This window comes from Alexandromys fortis, unplaced genomic scaffold, assembly GCF_014885135.2.
Source record: "Alexandromys fortis isolate MF-2015 unplaced genomic scaffold, M_Fortis_MF-2015_v1.1 scaffold_144, whole genome shotgun sequence".
NCBI classification, from domain to species: Eukaryota; Metazoa; Chordata; class Mammalia; order Rodentia; family Cricetidae; genus Alexandromys; species Alexandromys fortis.
Genome location: NW_026068021.1, coordinates 2,114,022 through 2,132,518, shown reverse-complemented (window position 1 = coordinate 2,132,518; position 18,497 = coordinate 2,114,022). Strand labels below are relative to the sequence as shown.

General features: G+C 45.2%; 1 protein-coding gene across 1 annotated transcript in view; it reads right to left on the bottom strand.

Moving 5' to 3' along the window:
* Positions 1-17,988, bottom strand: part of Gna12 (G protein subunit alpha 12) — an 85,483-nt gene extending 67,495 nt beyond the window's left edge. Inside the window, exon 1 of the mRNA XM_050163201.1 lies at positions 17,545-17,988. Within this exon, the coding sequence (XP_050019158.1) occupies positions 17,545-17,847 (303 nt within the window). The 5' untranslated portion in view covers positions 17,848-17,988. The remainder of the gene's footprint in view (positions 1-17,544) is intronic.
* Positions 17,989-18,497: the final 509 nt, after the last annotated feature.

The following is an 18,497-nucleotide window of genomic DNA, read 5'->3' as shown; positions in this document are numbered from 1 at the left end:
CAGTATGAAGTGGTTCCTGTGAGCATATGTGTGCCAGCATGAGAAAAGTGTGGGCAATAAGCAAGACAGTGAGCTAGCACAAGGTGAGTGAATGTGAGATGATTTGTCAGTGAGAAGGTGAGTGTGAACAAGGGTAGGTAGTGTGAGAAGGTGAGCTTGTCAGAAATGTGAGCATTGACAGAAATGTGAACATACACCAGGCTTGGAGTGTATGTTCCCAGGTAGCAATTCCCACACTTCCAGCACTCCTGTTTCTCTTACTAGACAAGCTCATGGACCTGTAACTACCTTTCCATTGCTTACCATGCAGTCCATCTCACATGGACTAGTAGCTCTGTTTTTCTCTCTGAAACATAAGCACTGCCTTGCCTCTCCCCAGTAATCATGGGCTGCCACCACTGAACCACTGAGAAGGATGTATTTGGGAGGAGGGGTTGAGAACTGTGAAGTCAAATACCTTCACAGTACCAAGGCCAGAGTGGCCTGCCACACCTGGAGCAGGTGGCTCTGTGATTAAGATCACTTGCTACTCTTCCATGTTCCCAGCACCCATAGCAGGCACTAAGACTATAACTCTAGCTCCAGGGGTTCTAGCAACCTCTTCTTACTTCTGCAGGCACTCACATGAATAGGGAATACACTCACAAACAAAAATATACATTAAAATATCAAAAACCAGTAATTGCTAAAATATTTCCTGGGGCTGGAGAGATGACTCAGTGGGTTAAAGTGTTTGCTGTGCAAGTGTGAAGACTTGAGTTCAAGTCCACAGAACCCACGTACTGGGCATGTGTCTGAATTCCCAGGACTCCATTCCTAAGGAGTGGAGACAGGAGAATCCTTGAAAGTACCTGGGCCAGCAAGCTTGGGGTACACAGCAGAAAAAAAAAAAAAACAAAAACAAAATCCAAAACAAAACAAAACAAAAAATAAGAGAGACTGTGTTCCAAACAAGGTGGAAAGCAGGGACCAACACATGAGGTTGTTATCTGACCCCCGCATGCTCATACTCTCACATCAATGTGCACACACACACACACACACACACACACACATACACACACAATTAAAGAACCACACACAGTTCTCCTTTTGAGGACCTCAGTTCAGCAGTGGTCAAAGGAACACAATTCTCTGTTCAAATAGGCCTTTTTTTTTTTTTTTTTAGGCACATCCATGTTGAGATGGCCTGTCCACAGTGGTCAGGGGCAAAGGGCAAACACCATGAGGACAGAAGGCCATGTGAAGAGAGATGACAGGAGGAGGAGGTGATCCCAGAACATGCCAATCCCCGCTCCTCCTGATCTATGATGGGAAGGAAAGCCACAAGCCTCTGGACACTGATGCCATGTTCGTTCCACAGGAAGCATTTGCAGGAGTCCAGATGTGCTGCAACTCCCAACCCCTCAAGCCAGGAGACACTGGTACTGCTGTTAACGCATTCTTCAGTTGTGTCTATCTGCTGCTCCCAGTTTCTCACCTGTTATCTGCACTGACTCTTCTCATTAGCACTGCAATCCCTCTTTATCTTGTGCCATTCTCTCACTCATCTTTGACCCATATGCCCTGTGTTCTCATACAATATAGAACGCCCTGGGCAATCTACTTTCCAGTCTGCCCTTTTTTCCCTTCTCAGACTTGGTTTTCAGTCTTTTGCCTTCTCCATTCCCCTGTGTTCCAGGCTTTTGGCTTTGGCATCTAAAAAGTCTCTATGTCTGTCTCTCTCTTTCTCTTTCTCTTTCTCTTTGTGTGTGTGTCCCTCCCTCCCTCACCTCTGAATTGAAAGTAGGGCTTTATACATGCTAGCTAAGCACTTTACCTCTGAACTCCATTTCAAACTCTGTTTTTGTTTTATTTAGACTTTGTTTATCTGAATCTGTGTATATATGCCATGTATGTGCCCATAGATGCCAGAAGTGGGTATCAGATCCCCTGGCTATAGGTAGCAGTAAACTCCCCAGTGTGGTCCTGTGATCAGAGTTGAGTCCTCTGGAAGAGCAGCAGCAGCGCTCCTAACCTCTGCGCCATCTCTCCCACTCTTGATTTTCTGTTTTGAGATGGGGTTGCCTAGACTGCCCTTGCCCTTACTTTGTAGCCCAATCTGCCCAGCCACTTATGGATCTCAGGCATGTGCAACCATATCAGACCATTTCTTTTAGTTTTCCCATGTGTGGCTCTCCATTGACCCATTTCTCAGAAGTGCTCTAGGTCATCATGTACTTTTCCTTCTTGCTTCCAAACTCAGAGTTGAAGTTGATGGAAAGAGGTGAAGAATGCCAAACACTGGTTTGGGCTGAACTCTGTTTTCCATCTTGCTTAGGGTTCCAGGACTCAGGCTTTCCTGCAGGTGTAGCCAGGGATCTGGAGACAATACTCTCTCTGCCCCTGTCAAGGTCCCCTGAATCTCAGATTCCTGGGTCTGCTTCTTCCCAGACTGGAGCTCATTAGTAAGAATGCAGAGAAGCCCACCCCAATGTTGTCCATGTGTCTTGTCTTTTCCTTGGATGGCTTCTTTCTTGCAACCCCAGTACTAGGATCTTCCCTCTGTCCTAGTTACAGCATTCATATTCACACCAGTTGATTGGTTTCTGGATTTAAAACAAGAGTCAGAACTGGGTATGGCTGGAAAACACCTGTAATTCCAGCCCTTGGGAGGCTGAGACAAGAGAATCATGGGTTCAAGGTCAGCCTGAGCTACATAGTGCGCCCCTGTCTAAAAACAGCATTACAAAACAACAACAAAGAAAATAAAAAATAAAAAGGAAAAATGTAGGAGTCAAGCAAATGGAGATCAAAATGTTGAGTGTGTTCCTAAGAGCTTAGCTTGAGGGCAGGCAAGCTCTTTAAAGTCAGCCAACAGACACAGGCAAGTACCTTAGTCCACAGAATCAAGAAAAGGGAATGTGCTCTGATAGCAGGACTGCTGAGCCCAGTCTATCCACTTGTTCCCCCAAACTCACCAGCACAGCTAGCCATTCCTCCTTCCTTGGCATATGGGTCAAAGAGGAAGTGGGAGAAGGTAGGAGGATCATAGTGGTTGAGGTTAGGAAGGTGAAGATCTTGTCCACCAGAAACTTCAGCCTTACCCAGACAGGGTTACCTAAGGCTTTGACACAGTGGCAATTAAGATGTGGAGAAAAGAATACAGACCACGTTGGCACAGAGGCGTCCCTCTTAGGCAGACTGGCCATCTGCAGCTGCAGCAGGGTCTGGCTCATGGTTAGACATTAAGGGACTTGCTGACTCAGCTTCCCCAAATGATTACTTTTAATGAGACACCTGCTCTAACTAGTTGCTGGCAGTCCTGGTATATTTGTTTAAAACATCTTAGTACTTTATAGTCACACTAAATATGTACTGATAAGGAGGCAAATGACCAAGTTCTCAGGTGACACTCCACATCCTCTAACAGGGTCTTCCTCTGGTCCTCTCTCCCTCTCTGTTCTTGTTTTGAGATGAGTTACACTGTGTGGTCCTGGACTTGAACTCACAGGGTTCCACCAGCCTCTGCCTCCCAGGGCTAGGATTAAGTGTCTTAAGTAGCCCAGGCAGACCTCAAATATGTAGCTGAAGATAACATTGAGTTTCTAATTCTAATATCCCCACTCACAAGTGCTAGAATTATAAATGGGTGCTACCACACCCTGGAATTAACATTAACAGCGTTTTCCCACCTACAGCTACAAGTCATTAGGGTCCTAGGACAACCTTTCCCTATCCTAGAACTATGAAACTGTTTCCCTGAAAAAACATGTGGCCACAAAAATATATAGTCCCTGGCTACCTTGTGTGAGGCAAGAATTAAAGATAGAAATTCAAGTGGGAACTGAAAATCCTATTATAATAGAGAAAAGCTTTCAAAAATCATCTTTTGAAATATGTTCGTGTGTACGGAGGGGAGGGCATGTCATGTGTGTCTGTGTGAAAGGATATCCTCAGGTGTTGTTCCACAGGTACTGTCCACCTCCCCCTCCACTTTCTTTTTAAGATAGGTCTCATCAAGTAGGCTCAACAAGCTGGCCAGAGAGCCTAGAAATCCTGTCTTTGCTTCCCAATGCTGGGATCACAGACATGTACTATCACACAAAGATTTTTGACTTATGTTCTAGGGATCAAACTATGGTCTGGTCTTCCAGAATTTTCCTGACTGAGCTCATTTCTTCAGTCTTGTTTTGTGTGATTTCTTTTTCTTTTCTTTCTTTCTTTCTTTCTTTCTTCTTCTTCTTCTTCTTCTTCTTCTTCTTCTTCTTCTTCTTCTTCTTCTTCTTCTTCTTCTTCTTCTTCTTCTTCTTCTTCTTCTTCTTCTTCTTCTTCTTCTTCTTCTTCTTTTTTTTTTTTTTTTTTTAAAGATAGGGTCTCACTTTGTAGGCCAGGCTGACTTTGAATTTGTGAACCTCCTGCCTCAGTCTCTTGAGTGCTAGGATTACAGGTGGGCTGAAATCGCTCCTCTCAAGCAATTAATAACTACAACTGGGAAGGGAGCTGGAAGGGAGTAACTCCTTTCTGCTTAATGGGTCTTTTTCTCATAGCCCTGGACATCTTGTCTACAAAAACAAGCAGAATTTCACCGTTAAAATTCATGCAATTTGTGTCTCTTGGTGCTGTTAGTGGCTGAGGAGGTGTGTCCACCTTAACCCTGGTCCTGATGGAAATTTTCCATCTGTCTGAAGCATTGGCTCTGCACAGTGCAGGATTAATCAAGCAAATCTCACCAGACACCCATTAGAAGAATGGAGTAGCCAAAAGCCAGGCAAGGTCTCCTGGGCTGCATCCTCCCAGCTATTGACAGTGACGACCTGCCTTCTGCTCTGTCCTCCCCTTAACTTCCCAGTCCCCAGAGATAAGCCACCTAAGAGATAATAAGCCCAAGAGCCACACACAGGACCTGGCTCTGACTGGCTCTGAGAGATGGAGCAGGTCTTCCTGCACACTTGAAAGCAATTTGACTCCTCTACTGCTTCAAATAGACCCTGATGACTGGTTCATCCCCAGTAGACACAGTCATGACATTAATCCACTATCTGCATTTGTATACTCCTCCACCCACAATTCTGCTCAACCCTGCTGCAGTTAGCTACTTGGTACCTTCTGTCACCTGCAAAAGCCTAGGCTAGCACAGTGTTGATCATTACCATTGCCTTGGCTGTAGCAGTCCAACTCTATAGGGCCAATTGTACCCAGGTAAGATGGTAAAATAGATGCCAGAGTCCAGCGAAAGCTGCCAGTCACCAGACTGCTGAAGCTGTATATTATGGCAGAGGTCAGGGACATTACCTCCTTTGGACATCTGCAACTCTTGATTGCTCCTCAAAAGCCCCCACCCCTGGAACAACTGTTCCTTGTTGCCCCACAGACAGTATGTATCTAAAGTTTAATTTTCAGACTAGTTCAAGAAACTGATGCAGAAGCAGCTGCTCCAGTAGATATACTAATGTGGAGTGAAAATTATGTCTGTTCTCCAAAGCCAGTGCACCAGGACAGACTTAAACATGTATTCAGACATAGACACTTTCCTGTGAAAGGTGCTGGAAATGAAACCCAAGGCCTCATGCATGCTAAACCCATGCTTTTCTACTGAGCCATACTCTCTGCCCCAAAACAGATGTCTTACTTGATTTTATGTGTATATATGTACACCATGTCCATACAAGTGTTTCCAGAGGCCAAAAAAAGAGTGTTAGATGCCCTAGAACTAGAGTTACAGGCACTTATGAGCCACCATGTGTATGTTAGGAACTGAACCTGAGTCCTCTGCAACAGCAGCCACGGCTCTTAATCACTGAGACATCTCTACAGCTCAACACAGATGTCTTAATTGGCAAAGGATACACACAGAAAGACTGTGACATAGGTCAGCAATAATTAGTACTGCTCTGTTTACCCTAGAAGGGAATCAGATGATATTAGGTGACAGCTCTGATAGCTCACTTGACAAGAGACACAAAGACTGCAACTCTTTTGATTTTCTTTTCCAAACCTCAATTATATTTGTTATTGTGAATACACTTGATATGTGTATTTGGGCACATGAATGCCACAGTGCACATGTGGAGGTCACAGGACACCACTTTGTGAAATCAGTTTTCTCTTTGAGTCTTTATATAGATTTTGGGGATTGAACTTGGTTGTGAAACCTCTTGGTTTCCTCAGAGAGGGTGTCCCCTATGTTGTCCTTAAAGCACAGACCAAGCCGGCTGCAAGTTTGCATTGACTCTCCTGCCTCAGTCTCACAGGCTTTGACCCTTTTGTCTAGATGCAATCTACCTATCTTTAGGAATGCTGCTGCCCTTCAGGTAGTGAGAGAAGGACCAGCAGTATTACACAAGTTCCTCTGACAATTACCCTGTAATTACGGCTCTAGATATATTTTATATCTTCATCTATGACTGATGGGCTCCATGGCCCATTCTTGGCTTTGCCCATTCTTGGTTTTGCCATAACAAAATTGCTAAGAGTTGACTCTGAACATCTGCCAATACCAGGTGCAGCCCTGTGATGTGGGATTCCCCTCTGTATGCTGTGATTATCATTAGTGAATAAAGAAAGTTGGCTTGAGCCTATAGCAGGGCAGAACAGAGGTAGGCGAGGAAACTAAACTGAATGCTGGGAGAAAGAAGGCAGAGTTAAGAGAAGCCATGTAGCCCTGCCGGAGACAGACACTGGAACTTTACCTGGTAAGCCACAGCCTCATGTTGATACACAGATTAATGGAGATGGGTTAATTTAAGATATGAGTTAGCCAGAAATATGCTTAAGATTGGCCAAACAGGCCGGGCAGTGGTGGCGCATGCCTTTAATCCCAGCACTTGGGAGGCAGAGGCAGGCGGATCTCTGTGAGTTCGAGACCAGCCTGGTCTACAAGAGCTAGTTCCAGGACAGGCTCCAAAACCACAGAGTAACCCTGTCTCGAAAAACAAAACAAAAAAAACAAAAACAAAAAAAAGATATTGGCCAAACAGTGTTGCAAATAATATGGTTTCTGTGTGATAATTTCAGGGCTGAGCAGCTGGGAACTAACCAGCAGCCTTCCTACAACAGCCCTGTTCCAAATGCACCTGACAGATGATGAAGTGCAAATGCTGCTCCTCTCACACAAGTAACTGGGAATCTGGGAGGAAAAGACCTATCATTTGGAGCTCTGAGTCCCTTTTGTAGCCACAACGTTCTTGCTGGCTTTTTCTCCCTCAACTGATGGAAAAGATTCTTTTGTTTTTGGGCGTTTCAAAAGAACCAACCACATGTGTCCAAGTATAAGAGAAAATTTGCTTACTCAAGTGCAATTTGCCAACAAGGCAGTAAAAACCCAACTGTGCTCCAGACCCAGGGAGCTGACTTCCGCCTCAGCACCCGTGCCAGCCCACCCACTGTGGGAGGCACTGAGCCCCAAGTGGGGCTTCTGAGCCCAAAAATCAGTGACTAGCAGAAGCCAGGAGTTTCAACGTGACTAAAAACACAAACAGGCAATAGAGGCATCTCCAGAGTCTCAGACTCCTTTGCCGCAAGCTCTAAATAACAAAACCCAAACGACTCTTTTGTGTTGAGCATGTGTGTGTGTGTGTGTGTATGAAGGGTACATGCATGTGCGTATATGTGTGTGCAGGTACACTTGCCTATTTGTACACATGTGCAGACTAAAGGCAGATAACCGGTTGTCTCATCTCTGTTCTTGTCCACCTAAGTTTTGAAGTCAAGTTCTCTTCACTGAACACAGAGCTCACGGTGTCAGCAACACTGGCTGGCCAGCAGATCCCTCGTCTCCACTCCCCCAGTGCTGGGGTTACAGGCATGCACTGCTGTGCCCAGCTTTTTATGTGGGAGCTGAGGGATCTGAACTCTGGTCCTCATGCTTGCATCAATCATTTTACACTTAAGCCAGGATTCAACGCTTAAAACCTCCAATTTTAATACAATCTTTCCAATTTACAATAAAAGTTTTGAATTTGCAGTCCATAGATATCCTTGAAAGTAGATGCTTGTATATAAACTTTCTATTGTGGCTGTAGTTGCCACAGCAAACCTCCGTATTTTAACCACTCCTTTAAATTACAAAGCCCAGCTCATACCTGTGCTGACTGTCCCCTCAGTTCTAGCTGTTGCATGTGCCCAAATGGTTCTTGCCTGCATCTGTATCCTCCTTTTCTACCTGCTGGAATCTTCCAGAGTCTTCAAAGGCTGGTGCATTCACACTTCCTGGACCAGGCCTCTTGATGCCTCTGTCAGGGTTAATCTTCCCTTCTCCCACTGAGTCATCTCTCCGCCTCTTCAGTGGTGTTTACTCTTGTATACAATCATAGTCTAGGTACTTGTGCAATATCTCTGCAGGAAACAGATGCCCAAGGCTGGAAATAATTGATATTCATGAAATGTACCCCTTAGCTCCCAGTACAGTACATTGCACATTTTAAACCTAAATACCTTTTAAAAATTTATTTTTATTTATATGTGTGCTTGTATGGAATGTATATTACGTGTGTGTAGCTGCCCATGGAGACAAGAAGAAGGCACTGGATCACTTGGAGCTGGAGTTACAGATGGCCTTGAGCCACCTGATGTGGGTGCTAGGAATTCAATTTCTGTCCTTTGGAGGAGTGGGAAGTACTCTTAACTGCTGAGCCATCTCTCCAACCCTGAACATTCTGAATTTAATTATTTTATTTCAGCTTCAACGTGGGACTACCCACTCAAATAATCCAAATTTCCCAGAAGTTTCTAAAGCAATGCATACATATGCAAGTCAAATCTCAGTTGAAGTAGTTAAATGAGAAACATTATAATTATGTAGATGGAATTACAAGATATAACAAAGATCCTCCAAACAGATCATTAGCTTCTAACTGTATGTGAAATTCAGTAATTAACAATGATTTTAAAATTGAACACATCACACACAGATCAAAGGATGAAAACACTGTCAGATGATACCAAGCTGGGCTTCAGTGCGGGGGCCAGTCTATTACTAAAGATAGTCTTACATGGTTTCCAAAATACTTAATATACAAGCCCCAAGGGAGCCCCGGGTAGGAATCAAGAGAGTGTCATCTTTAAGACTGGAGAAAGAATGGACCAGGCAGTCTTATTGGGATTATTTATGGTAAATCAAAGCAACAAATAGGCCTAAATATTTAGCTCAGCAGAGTGGAGAGGGAAGCTGATTTCCTCTATATTCCTGCCCTGAGGAACCAGGAGACAGGTATGCTCCATGTGGCATAGCAGAGGCAGGTGGCAGTGCCACAAAGGGGTCTAACCTACCACCCTCTGATTGGCAGGGATGCTCCTATTCCTCCACTGCTTAGTGTCAGGGTTCTCAAATTGGACCAAGGATGCAGGAAGCGGGGGCTGGGTTAGTGTTACTCTGTCACCCAGGCCCAGAGGCTGATGTCACAGCCTCATTGGACAAGGAAACAGACTCAGAGATCAAGAACAAAAGTGCAGCTGGAGCAACAGCTGAGTGTGCAGGAGCTGCCTGGCTAGAGGGTGGCAAGCAGCTCAACCCCCAATCCAAGAAAACAAGAAACAAAACAGAACAACAAAAAGAAGTGGACAGCTCTGTCAATAGAGTCCCACATTAAGAAAAGAAAGTGCATGGAACGGAAAAGTATTTGACAAAACATTGCTGGAACCCTCCCCTAAAATCTGGCAAAAGACATAAATGTCCAAACTCAGGAAGATGATCAAGGCCCAAACAGGATAAGCAGAGAGAAATCTATATTGAGCTAAATCATAATTAAATTTCTGGAAACTAAAGACAAAAAAAAAAAGGCCATAAAAGTAGCTGGAGAAAAATAAAGCATCAAAGAGGAACATATGAAAAGGACTTCTCCAAAATCAACGGTAGGGGAGGAGGAACATGGAACATTTCTAAGTACTAAAAGTGTCCCACTGGGGATGTAGCTCACTTGATAGAGGATCTCCCTGGGTTTCATCACCGGGAGGACATAAACTGGATATGGTAGCACATGCCTATAATCCCAGAGCTAGGGAGATGGAGGCAGGAGGATCATAATTTAAGGCTGTCCTTGTTAGAGCACAGACAAGGCTGGCCAGACCAAGCTGTATGAGATGCTGTCTCAGAGTAAATAAGTAAGTGTTAAATATGAATTCTAAAGGTGGTGATGGGATAGTCTTTAAGAATGAGGGGCAAAAGGGCTCAGTCAGTACAATATTTGCCTAGAATGTAAAAAACCCCGAGTTCGATCCTCAGTACTCCATAAACTGGGTATGGTAGTACAAGCCTATAACCCCAGTGCTGGGGAAGCTCAGGAAGGAGGGATCACAAGTCAGAATCTGGTCTAGGATACACATAGAGGCCCTTTTTCCGAATACAAGTTATTCTTTGGCCTCCACCCACATCCGTGCCACAGCACGTATGTCTGGGCTCAGGCACATACATCACACACATCACACACATCACAGACACACACACACACGGTGGGGGGGGGGGGAAGAGCAGATGAAAAGTACAAGCAAGAGAGAGCAGACACTGTGGAATCATCAATAGAAAGCTGTGAGACAATGGCTGCTAAAGAAGGTACCGGTGCAAGGAAACTAGACAGTTCCCTCATGGTCTGTGGCTTGATATACTCATCCTAACTTCATGAAAAGGCCACATACATTCAGAGAAATATGCTTCAAATTGTGAGTGTTTATGGAACACAAAACAGAACCTCAAAATATATGAAGCAAAAGGACACAGCTACAGGCAAGACAGATGCACAATTATAGTTGGGGACCCAAATACCCGACTCTCAGGGACTGAAGAAACCTACTGGACAGCTTAGTAAGAATACTGTGCTCATCAATGTCAACTAACAACAGCTGATGTGCAGAATATTCCAGCAAATAGCAAGCTATGCATATTTAAGTACCTATAGAATATTTACTAATAGGACCATAAAATATATGCTTAAGAGATTGTGATTTGGGCTGTAAGACACACTCAAGAAATAGAAAAGAATAGGAATCATATACAGTGTCTCCTCCAACCACAATGAACTCTACTAAGTACTCAATAACAAATTGACAATAGTCAGAAACTACATCAGACATACAAATAATTCATGAGTCGAAGATAGCTAAATAAAATAAATAAATGAACACAATAGTAATTAAAAACAAAAGAGCATATTGAGATATATGGTGACAGTGGAGGCAGGACTTAAAATATCTGGGGCAGTGGGATGACTCAGTGGTAAAACCGCTTAGCTCAGAAGCCTGACAAGTTGAAAAGCCAAGCTCAAGCCTCAGAACCCCTAAAAAGCCATATGCAGACGCAGTGAGTGGTGTGCACCCAGAATCCCAGCTCTTCTAAGGGTGAGATGAAGCCAGAGAAAGTAGGATCTAAGAGTGAGGAGCTCATCGCAGGGCAGAAACAAGACTGCTTCAATAAGGTGAAGAGTCCTAGCACTTGGAGGTGGGGCTGGAGGATTGCAAGCTCTGGGTCAGCCTCATTTGCATCACTGGTTTGAGACCAGTCAACATGAGGCTATCTGAAAACAGCAAAAAGGAAAGGAGCCAAACATGGGTGGCTCACACCTTTAATCCCACCTCTAGGGAGGTACTCTCTTTCAACAAACCAGGAACAAGGGAGTGCAAATTAAATCCAAAGTAAACAGAAGAAAAGAAACAGTAAAGAGCAGAATTAACCCTGGGGTGGTGGCTCACACCTATCTCAGAACTCAGGAAGCTGAGGTATGAAGATTGCCATAGTTAGTTCAAAGCCAGTCTGGCTACCCCACTCCAATTCTTAAAAACAAGAAAATAAACAGAAATAAATAAAATTTAAAACTGAGGAGAAAAAAAAATCAATGGAATAAAAAAGTTGATCATTTTTGGTTAGGGAAAATTAATTAGCAGTAAAACTAATAACCCTCTAGGAAGAGTAGAAAAATAGAGAACTCAGCAGCAGAGCACTTATCTAGCATGTGCAACACCACGGGCACCATCTCCTAAACCACTAAAGAAAAGAGTGTGGGTGTGAGTGTGGTATTAAAATCAATCAATGCAGTCAAGTAGATGGTTCAGTTGGTAGGGTGTTTACATGAGGAAGTACTGAAACATGAGTTTGAGTCCCAGAATTGGCATGAAAAAGTTGAACGTGGTGGTGGTATACTTTAATCCTAACTGTGAGAAAGAGTAGACAGGTGAATCCCAGATAGCTAGCCTAGCTTAATCAGTGAGCTTTAGGCCAGTGAGAGACCTTGTCTCAAAAGCAAGGGATGGCACTCAAGGTTGATCTCTGATCTCCACATGCACACAGGTACAGCCACACATACACAAAGGCACAAAAAAAAAAAAAAAGTCAACGAATAGAACACACTGACTGTAAGTGGCAGTAAAAAAAGAGAGGCCATCAGGATTCTCAGCACTCTACTTGACATAGTATTGTAGCCATTGCAATAGGCAAAGAAAAAGAAATGAAAGGCATTCTCTTTTCTTTCAGAACTATGCCAATTGTTCTTATTTTTTTAAATCTACCCTCTAGTCCCCCTCCATGCTCCCACCAGACCTCCAACTTCTCATTTTCTTAAATACTGCCATATGTACAAGGGCAGACTCAAGGGAAGGAAGAATTAAAACAGCCTCTACTTGCAAATAACACAACAGTTTGTGCAGAATACTGCAAGTGACAGAAAGCCCCTACAACCACTCAGCAAGATCATGGCACAAGACCCAAATACAGAGGCCAAGTACACTGTTATCATTAACAGTGAGTGGGCTGAAAGCGAAAGCACAGTATCTTTTATAATTGCCTTAAAGAAAACTCTGCTCTGGGGCATAAACTTCATAAAACATGTTTAGGATCACGAGAAGTGGAGCAGGCTGGTGAAAAAAAAAATCAGGCTTTAAACGAAGGTGCTGTGTTCATGGATTAGAAAGCTCAACATGGGCATGAGGTTCTTTCCAAGCTGACCTTCTGGCTTAAATCATCAATTTCCCAACAATGTTTTTATAGACATAGGAGGTCATTTATAGAACTTACACTGGGGCTAGAGGGATGGCTCAGGGAATAAGAGTGTACTGCTCTTGTAGAGCAAGTTAGGCTTCCATAACCAACACCAGACAGCTCACAACCACAATAACTCTGGCGTTGGGGTGGGGGTGGGGGGTCCAACTCCCTCTTTTGGTTTCCAAGGGCACTGTACTCCTGAGTGTACCCATACTAAGACATAAGAATACACATGATTTTTTTTTTTAAGTTATAAGGAAAAAAGGACAGGCCCTGGGCTAGCTAAAATCTGGGACAAGGGCAAAGATAATGTGGGAGAAATACTGAAACTCACATATAGTTCCAGTAATCAACACTGTGACACTAGCATAAGGACATACAGACCATGGGGACAAATTACAAAACTCACACATATACAAATAGACCAACTGATTAGCATTTTTTATAGAGACATAAAGCAGTTTAATAAGAAAATAACTAATAGTTCTGAACCTGGATATTCACAGGCAGAAAAAAAAGGCTTCAACTTAAACTACAAACTTAAAAGTAAGAGATAAAACTATAAAACTCTTAGAGAAAAATCTTTTGGATCTAGGCCAAGCAAAAAGTTCTTAAGACATGATAGCAAAAGCATAATCCATAAAAATAAAAATGGATAAACTGACTTTACTGAAATTAAAAATGTTTACTTTGCAAAAGACCCAATGTAGAGAATGGAAGGACAGACCATATGTACAATCTTTGTGTGGAATAAAGGACTAGTATCCACCATATATAAAGAGCTCCTTAAATTCAACAATAAAAGCACAAAGAACCTAATTAGAAGAGGGACCAAAAAAATGTTTTGTTTTTGTTTTTAACCAAAGAGGGTGAGAGGCAAATGATAAGACTTTCAGCATCATTAACAGTAGGGAAATACAAATTAAAATTCTAAGAAAATACAGCATATACCTCTAAGAACAGCTGAAGAAAGTCGGTGACATCACCTAATGCCAGCAGGGATGCAGAGAAACTGATGTGTACAAAAGAACCGTTGGGAGACAGTCTGACAGTTTCTTATAAAGATGAACACATCACTGTTGAATATTATTCTAGACACATGAAAACATAGACACAGACACAAAATTGAGACTAGCGGCCCATGTCTGCCATCCCAGCACTTGGAAGGTAGTAGAAGCTGGAGGAGCAGCCAGCCTCAGTAACATGGTTAAATTTGAGGCTAGCCTAGGGTACCTGAGACCGTGTCATAACTAACCAATCAGCCAACCAATCTAAAAGAATGTAGTATTCTATGTGTAGTGAGCGGCAGGTGGGAAGAACCCAGATACCCTCACCAGGTGATCAGAGAGGTGGTACATTACTCAGCAGGAAGGTGGGAATTATGGCCATGTGCAGTTGCTTACATGGGAAGTGCCACAGAAATGTCCTGATAAAAGTCAATTCCAAAAGACATACACTGCATGAATTCCATTTATAGAATATGCTGTGTGGGGTGTACAGTGGTTGCATGTGAGTGTGTGGGTGTGCACAGGAGCCAGAACAGGGCATCAGGTGTCATCCTTTATCATATTGCCTTCTGGCCTTGAGAAAGGGTCTCTTACTGAACTAGAAGCATGTTTTTGCCAGGCTGGCTGCCAAGCAAGCTCTGGAGAGTTCTATGATGACAATTAAGGTAGTTATCAATCTGATTACAGGGGAAGACCAGTTCAGGTACCCTCTCTACTATTGCTTAGGGTCTTAGCTGGGGTCATTCTTGTCTCTGGTGCCCCATCCTTGTCTGTGGTTTACAGCCCTGCCCAGATTTTTACATGGGTGTTGGGGGTTCAAACCCAGGAACCCTGTTTGCAGAACAAATGCTCTTACTCCCTGAACCATCTCCTCAGCTCCAACGCAATAGTTTTGAAGTGACAAAATGACAGAATTGGTAGAACTGATTATTGATCAAGGCCAGGATCAGTGAGGAGGCCAGGGACTGAGAAGGATTTAAAGTTGAAAAATGAATTCTAATTAGTTACCACAGATAAAACACATTTAATATAGAATGATGAGTAAGAAGGTTGGGTATAAAAAAACACCTGCTGGGAAGGACTCAGAGAGACTAGGAAGGGCTGAAAGATAGTGACTGGAGTCTAAAAACAGCCAAAAGCCATTTTATACATATATGAAATTGTAAAGGACTAAACATTTTAAATTACTAATTTAACAAAGTACATTAAAAAAAAAAAGGCACTGCAGAATCCCTGTTAACAAATTGCAATTCTGTTGATAAGGAGGCCAGTAAAAGCAAACACTAAGAGCTCAGGAAGCAGAGACTGACTTCTCTAAAATGTACTTAATAGACTCAAGTAGACTTGAGTTTACGTTTCTAAATATTTTTTCTGCCTCCCAGGTTGAAAGAAACTGAGCCCTTAAGCCTACCTGGTTCTGGGATACAGAAAAGCAGCAAAAATAAAACCAGACTCCCTGAGTGACAGTCAAGTGCGTTTTGCCCCTCTGTCGCTGAGGGAAATTTGAACAACTATACCCATCCCTTTAAGGTGACTGTCTAATGTTTACGGAACACTTGGCCAGAACCCTGAGCTGCCTGAGGCTCTGAAAGGTGAAAAGGGTGTGATTTATCCTTCAAATGATTTTCTTCCCATCTTGAGCCCAAAGGAGCTACTTGTATTAAAAGGAAACATTTAGTAACAAACATGTTGAGTGTGGGAGTGTTGGCCCGGAAGTCTGGCTCCCAGGATCCCAGCCCAACCGCCCTACACCAAGGTTCCTCAAGGCCGAAGTGAAAGACGGGTCCCAGATGGGTTTCTGTGCCCCCTTGCTAAATTAAAAGCCCATTAGGTTCTATAAATCGGTCTCCAAATTGGCTTTAGGGTAGGACAAAGCTCTCCACCTGTTTTTTGCCCTCCCCGCCAAATAACTTGGGGCTTGGGAAGGATCAAGAAGATAAGAAAAAGGGAGATGAGAAACTTCGAGAGGAAACTAATCGCGGTGCAGGACAGATGCTCTCTGCCCTCCTCTAGACTTTTCTACAGCTTTCTTTTTTGAAATAGGGTCTCACATAGCCCAGGCTAACATCAGACTCGCTGTGTAGCTAAGCCTGGAACTTCACCTCCTGCTTCTGCCTCCACAGTGCTGGAATTACGGAGTAGGCCACCATGGCCAGTTTATTCAACCTGGGGCCTTGTGCGTGCTAGGCAAGCACTCTACCAACTGAGCTACAGGCCCAGCTCTCCAGATCTTTCTTTCAGACCCTTTTGTACAGACTCGCAGTTCTAACACCGGCCCTAGACTCTGTCAACATGACTTTCTTTCGCACATGTGGCACAGAATATAAAAGGCACAAGGGACAGGACCCTGAGTTCAAAACCACATGAGGATTATTGCATCTGGTCCAAAGTCAAAAACAACCATGCAACAACGACGACTATGTGGACACTGAATCACAGTAAGCAGCCTTTCAAGAAGCTTTATGTTTTGCTTTGCAGGGCTGAAGCCCAGGAGCTTGTATAGGTTAGACAAGTGTTTTACCACCCAACAATTCCCCAGTCCTAGTTTTTTTTTTCCCCTTTTAGTTCCATAATGCTCCTGTGCATAAGCTTTTAAAGTAAAGTCTTATTGTTTAGTGACACATACCAAAATATTTTCTAATACAGTTATACATCTGGAATTTGCTTAGAGACCAGGGAGTCAGAGGTGAAGGAGATCGGCACAGAATGGATCCTTGTTTTAAAGCTGAGCCGTGTCTCACAGCTCCTTCTAACATCTCCTCTAACTTGGTACGTATATGTTAAGTCTCCATACTAAAGAGTTTAAAGAACAATGTGTGGCTGGCACAGGCCTGTAATCCTACCACTGGGGAGATGGGGGCAGAGGGATGTCTTAGGAGCTCAAGGTCATCCTGGGCCACACAGCAAGGCCAGCCTGGGCTTCATGAGACCCTGTCTCAAAAATCCAAAACAAACAAAACTTTAAAACTGAAGACTAGGGACTGGCAAGATAGTTTTAGTCAAGTGCCACCTGGCCCTGGTTCAATCCCTAGCCCTCCGTGGACCAAGCGAGGTGACACAGCGCCCCACATCCCCAGTAATTCCAGTATTGGGGAGTAGAAGGGGGGGGGAGAGAAGGGGGGGGAGTTGGATCAAAAGTTCAAGGTCATCCTCAGTTACTTAGTAAGTTCAAGGCTAGACTGGGATATGTGAGACTCTGTGTCCAAAAAATAACGATTAAAATGGTCGATTCTCATTTACAAATAAGAACAGGGGACGGATGTCCTCCAACCTACACTGTAAACTTCGCTGGCTGGAGGGATGGGAAGAGTTGGCGACCCTTAATCCACGTGTCCAGCCCTAAGAGTCCTTCAGAACCCAAGGCCCCGCGCGTGGTCCAGTTTCCACTCCCACTGTCCCCAGGCAACCAAGATTGTGGAAAGCTATCAGGCCCCTGGGGGTCACCGGAGTAACCCCGGCTGGCGCGGCTAGAGGTCCCTTTCGAAGGGGAGGGGCGCCCGGCAGCAGGGTCGCCGGTCCCGGGGAGGACAAAGGGGGCGGGGTCCCGAGCCCACTCGGGGCCAGGTGTGTGTGGGCGGTGCCGCGCGTCACCTTGAGGATGTTGTCGAAGATGGTGTCGCGGAACTCCAGCAGAGCCTTCTGGTCGAACTCCCGGCCGTGGATGATGCGCATCTGCTTTAGGAACGTGGACTTGCCGCTCTCGCCGGCGCCCAGCAGCAGGATCTTGACCAGCCGCCTGACCGCGCGCCGCTCGCGGGCCAGCAGCGCGTCGATGTCGCGGCTGCGCCGTCGGGCCTCGCGCTCCGCGTCGCGCGCCGCGCCGGCCCTGCGCTCGCGGGCTCCGGCCTCGGCCGGCAGCAGGCAGCGGCTGAGGGTCCGCACCACCCCGGACATGGCCGCCCTCAGGCCGCGGCCGCGCCCCGCCGAGGCCCGCGCGCCATGGACGCCCCTCAGCCGGCGCGGCCCTGCCGGGCCAGGCGCCGCCCCGCCCGCCGCTCCCTCAGGCCGCGTCCGCCGCCGCCGCCCCGAGGCCCTCACTAGCCCGGCCGGCTGAGGGGCGGAGGGAAAGGCGCGGAGGGTGGGGCGGCGCCGCTCAGGAGCCCGTTTATTGGTTGAGAAGCCGTCTATTCGGTGGAGCACGACTTTTTATTGGACAAGTGTACTTCGGAGGAGGCGGGAGCTCCTGCGGCCTTTGGGGCGGAGCCGGCGCCGAAAGAGGCGGGATCTTTGTGGCGAGGGACGTCTCATTGGACGGCCGGGCGAGCTTCTTTCTTTCAGAATGAAAGGGAGGCGGGGCCATCGAGGAGGCGGAGCTTCAGTTCTCCGCGGCCAATTATAAGTTCTCTGAGTGTCTGTCCATCACAGTGACCCTGCGTGGGATTGGAAATTGGGCGAAACGAGGCGTGGCCACAAGTGCCAGGTGTACAGAGTGACTTTCTGCCCAGTTTCCCAGGTTGGGTCCGGCTATGGGACCTAGATCTTCCCGGAGCCACCTAAGACGGGGCCGTAAAGCTGGAAGATACCGATGAGAGGTCCGCTTGCTT